Source organism: Leucoraja erinacea, chromosome 6 (genome assembly GCF_028641065.1).
Source record: "Leucoraja erinacea ecotype New England chromosome 6, Leri_hhj_1, whole genome shotgun sequence".
Classification (NCBI taxonomy): domain Eukaryota; kingdom Metazoa; phylum Chordata; class Chondrichthyes; order Rajiformes; family Rajidae; genus Leucoraja; species Leucoraja erinaceus.
In genome coordinates, this window is record NC_073382.1 from 16,479,049 (window position 1) to 16,483,411 (window position 4,363).

Consider the following 4,363-nt stretch of genomic DNA (forward strand, 5'->3'; position numbering starts at 1 on the left):
CAGCGCTCCTCCTCCGCTTGCCCTGTCCCCCGCCTGCATAACAGGCTGGTGAAGGAAGCGATGTGTGTGTTTGTGTGTGTTCCACTCTGGAAGTTGTGTTCCAATTGTCGTTTTTTTAGGCAAGTCGCCTGAAAAATTGCCTAAGTGGGACAGGCCCACTTCCCATCAGATTCCTATTAAATCTTTTCCACTTCACCCTAAATCGATGTCCTCTAGTTAGGTATGTTACAAAACGTACCTGAATCATGGCTGAGCATCTGCCCCACCCCTTGTGTGTGATTTTGGCGTTGTTTAGAGGGGGCGGGTTTAAAACGCGATTTTTACTAGGCTGTTCCAATCGAAAATGTTCAGCCTAGTAAATCATTAACGGAACATCGCTGAAAGACCCCGTCGCAAAAGGTATTATTAGTTTTTATGGCCTTGTATAATATTTATAGTAGTTTAAAAATCACTCTCACTCCGCAACCTCTCGCAGCCCCAGGGTTTTATAAAGCAAACAATTAAAGGTATGTACCTTATTTTTACATTAAATGGGGCTTGTATATAACCCTGTAATTAAAGTTTTCTATAGCGAGTAGTTCATTTTGAGCTCTTTATATCCCGCAGTATTTTTCTGGGCATTTGAGGGCACAAATCCAGCGCAATGTGAACGTTCTAAACCAGCGCGTTCACAGGAACCCACTAGAAAGCCGATTTAAATTGACTTTAATTTACAGCAAATGAACACTAAATTCCTTCCATTTGGCCTATAAATTGATGTAAATGAGATTTAAAAATCATGTTTTATTGTGAATTATTTGTGAATATTATTTGGACACTTGGGCTATTTAAAAATGTTAATCATTTATTAAGAAATGGATAGATGTTTAGATCTAGTGATTGAAGTTTGAAATTAGCTACAATTGGGTAACTAACTAATTATATGCTTTAATTTCAGGTCATCCAAGTAAGATTATTTTATATTTGTTTCAGAATGCTTCAATCTATGATAACTGAAAATTTCATTCAGTTCTCTTAATTTTTAAGAAGGTTATGGGCTTTTGACTGTCTACGATCACAGCTTTTTTGTTATGTCCATAGAAAATCAATAGGGTGATTTCACCAAAGGTCAAATGAGCGTAGATCCCCCCTCACGTGACCGAAAATTTTAACTGGAGGACATCTCTCAGTTTGGTACATGTAAGTGAATGGGGAAACACGCACTTTCCCACCCGTTAAAAACATGGAAAACGGCCGTTTGCTCGCTGAATTTCATCAAAAGTAAGTTAATAATGCCTTACTTTTGATGAAATTCAGCGAGCAAACGCGATAATTCTCGATATTTTGGATCTTAAAATCACCACGGCAAATGTCAGCTGTTCACTTCCGCCGCTTTCTACCTTCAGTTCCCTCTTGTAATTACCTTACTTTCTATCTTTTTTTTTGCCTGAAAATTTAGGTCGCTGTGCTTCACGGTCACCCCGACTAGCACAGAAAATTTCAGCTCAAAAATCGGCCGTTTTCCATGTTTTTAACGGGTGGGAAAGTGCGTGTTTCCCCATTCACTTACATGTACCAAACTGAGAGATGTCCTCCAGTTAAAATTTTCGGTCACGTGAGGGGGGATCTACGCTCATTTGACCTTTGGTGAAATCACCCTATAGGGAACAAGATGCTAATTTCCGAGTATGAAAATGGCCATAACTTTTTTATTACTTGAGATATGGAAGTGAATTAGGTGTCAAATTAAACTTATTGTTATGCTTTATCTGATGGGATAAATTGCAGACTTGATTTTTTATTTTTAATTTTTAAATCTCAAAATTTTGTAACATTGCTACTCTAGTCCTCGATTCACCTACTCTGTGCATCTAGGGGGGGAGACTCTGCACTTCCCCATGTCCTGTAGAGCATTTTGTGCCCACAGTGTAAACCAGCATCTGCAGTTATTTTCTCACCAGGAGAGGAAGGCGGCCCTGAGGTAGGCGGGACCCGACGGGCTCAATGGCCGACTGCTGACGGTCTGAACTCACGTGATCACCTCAGGCGTGTCCCGTCCCGGGCCTTCGGACGCTAGGCTCCAGCCGCCGACTAGCGGCGACGTCGCGTCATTGAGCGGGCCGCCTGACGTCACGGGGAGCGACGGTTGGAGGCGGGGACGGTTTGCTGCGGGCGGCGGCGCGAGCCATGGAATTCAAATTCGACTTCCCGCTGGGCTGCAGCCCCGAGGCACGAGGGAGCCCCGAGACCGGCGACCGCCCGGAGCCAGCGGTTGCCCAGCGACCGCTCCGGGAGCACGTTGCCGGCGAGCTCGCGGGGCTCGGCGCGCTGCTGGACAGGGGGGCGGTGTCGGTGCTGAAGGCCGGGGGTCTGCGGATTAGACACATCGAGCCGTCGGCCTTGTTGCTGGGCGGGAGAGTGGAGGGTGAGGGGTCAGGTCCCAAAGACGAGGCTGAAGGGCTGGGGTCCAAAGGCAATGTTGAGGGGTTAGGGCCCAATGGTGAAGTTGTGGGGTCTGGGCCCGATGGTGAAAGGTCTGGGCCCGCTGGTGAAGGGTCGGGGCCCGCTGGTGAAGGGTCGGGGCCCGATGGTGAAAGGTCTGGGCCCGATGGTGAAAGGTCTGGGCCCGATGGCGAAGGGTCTGGGCCCGCTGGTGAAGGGTCGGGGCCCGCTGGTGAAGGGTCTGGGCCCGCTGGTGAAGGGTCGGAATCCCGGCCAGAGAAGGAAAGGCTCTCCTGGGATCTGTTATCACACTCTGATCTGCTGCCTGGCGTATATGAGGGAGGCCTGAAGATCTGGGAGTGTACTGTGGACCTGGTTGAGTACATGGCTGGGATTGATCTACAGGGCCTAAAGGTTCTCGACCTGGGCTGTGGTGCTGGTCTGGTCGGCATCGCTGCCCTCATCAAGGGCGCAGCCTGCGTCCACTTCCAGGACTACAACAGTGAGGTGCTGGAGCAGCTCACCATCCCCAATGTGGCCCTGAGCAAGGCTGAGCCAGGACATTCGCTTCCTGGGACCAATCAAGATTCTGATCTGGAAGAAAATGATGAGCCACCTGGGAAACGCAGCAGAGCTGAAGGCTCCCCCCTCTCCCGCTGCTGCTTCTTCTCAGGCCCTTGGTCCCTCTTTGGTCAAGTTCATACAGACCGTGGTGCCTCCTTGAAGTACGATGTCATCTTGAGTTCCGAGACGCTCTACTGCCAAAAGAGCTATGCAGCGCTGCACCACGCTCTGTCCAGTCTGCTGTCAGACCAAGGAACCATCTACCTGGCCACCAAGGCTCATTACTTTGGGGTTGGTGGGGGCATCCACCTCTTCCAGAAGTTTGTAGAAGAGAAGCAGATCTTTGACATAAGGACTGTGAAAGTAATTGATGATGGACTTCAGAGATGTATCGCATTAATGTCCTTCAGGAGGGGAAAGTCATCTTGACCTTCACTGCATTATGATAATGGTTAGTTTGTGGAGCATTGTCTTACTCTTGAAATAGAAAAGGGACATTTTGTGCCAAGTGAAACTGTTGTCTTAACATTCTGTATGTCAACAATATGTCTTTAAATAAACCAACGTTTTATAATTTCCTTCAAATGCAATGCCTTCTCGGAGTAAATGTAATTACAATACACCATTAGCTGATCATGAGTCAAATTGGATGACTGTGAATGGTTATTTGCTCATATTTAATGCAAGTATCTAAACAAAAAGAATAGCGTACTGACAACTAGTTAGATTTGAACTCTGGACATACCACTGCAAAGATGACGGAATCATGCACTCTGAAACGTGTTTCTGTGGGGTCTACCTCAGAAAAAAATTAGCTTAATTTTTTTTGGATTAAAAAATATCAAAACTTCAGGAGTTTGAAGTGTTTGAGTAACTAAAATGTTTTTGGGTGAGTTTTCTCCTGGATAAGATCATGTGCCTCAGGATTTCGGAAATGTTAGACCTTGATGTCAGCTCGAACTGAACAAGTGGAAAATAAACGTCAGGGTTGGACCTCATTTGAATTGTATTAAAATGTTTGAACTTTTGATCTTCTGATGAAACCATAGAGGGGCTGCCAATATTTTATGTGGGAAATTGTGCCAGAAATGTAAATCTTTTTGCACTAAATTTCTCCTGCTTGAGCCCATAGGAGAAGGATGTGATTTTTATGCTGTCATTTTAATGAAATATGTTTGTTGTGAGCATCATTGACAACATTTTCATTTGAGGAAATTGAGCAGTTGAAAGTTGGAATTGAAAAATGACTGGTCTATTGACTACTAGTGAAATAGGAAAAACTGCTATTGTACCAAGTAACATAAAACAAGATATGCTTTTAGTTTGGTTTGAGTTACTCCAACATTTTGTGTCTATGGTTTATCAAAACAGCTTTTCT

General features: G+C 45.5%; 1 protein-coding gene across 3 annotated transcripts; it reads left to right on the forward strand.

Moving 5' to 3' along the window:
- The first annotated feature begins 2,133 nt into the window (after positions 1-2,133).
- On the forward strand, positions 2,134-3,983 carry LOC129697946 (histidine protein methyltransferase 1 homolog). Of its 3 annotated transcripts, none has more exons than XM_055636689.1 (2): positions 2,134-2,555; positions 2,598-3,983. In XM_055636689.1, the coding sequence occupies exons 1-2, from the start codon at positions 2,167-2,169 to the stop codon at positions 3,412-3,414; spliced, it is 1,206 nt and encodes a 401-aa protein (XP_055492664.1). In that variant the 5' UTR covers positions 2,134-2,166; the 3' UTR covers positions 3,415-3,983. The 3 variants fall into 3 exon arrangements, with proteins under 3 accessions (XP_055492664.1, XP_055492663.1, XP_055492665.1); XM_055636690.1 differs by having other exon boundaries at positions 2,136-2,492; positions 2,577-3,983; XM_055636688.1 differs by having other exon boundaries at positions 2,134-3,983.
- The last annotated feature ends 380 nt before the right edge of the window (positions 3,984-4,363 follow it).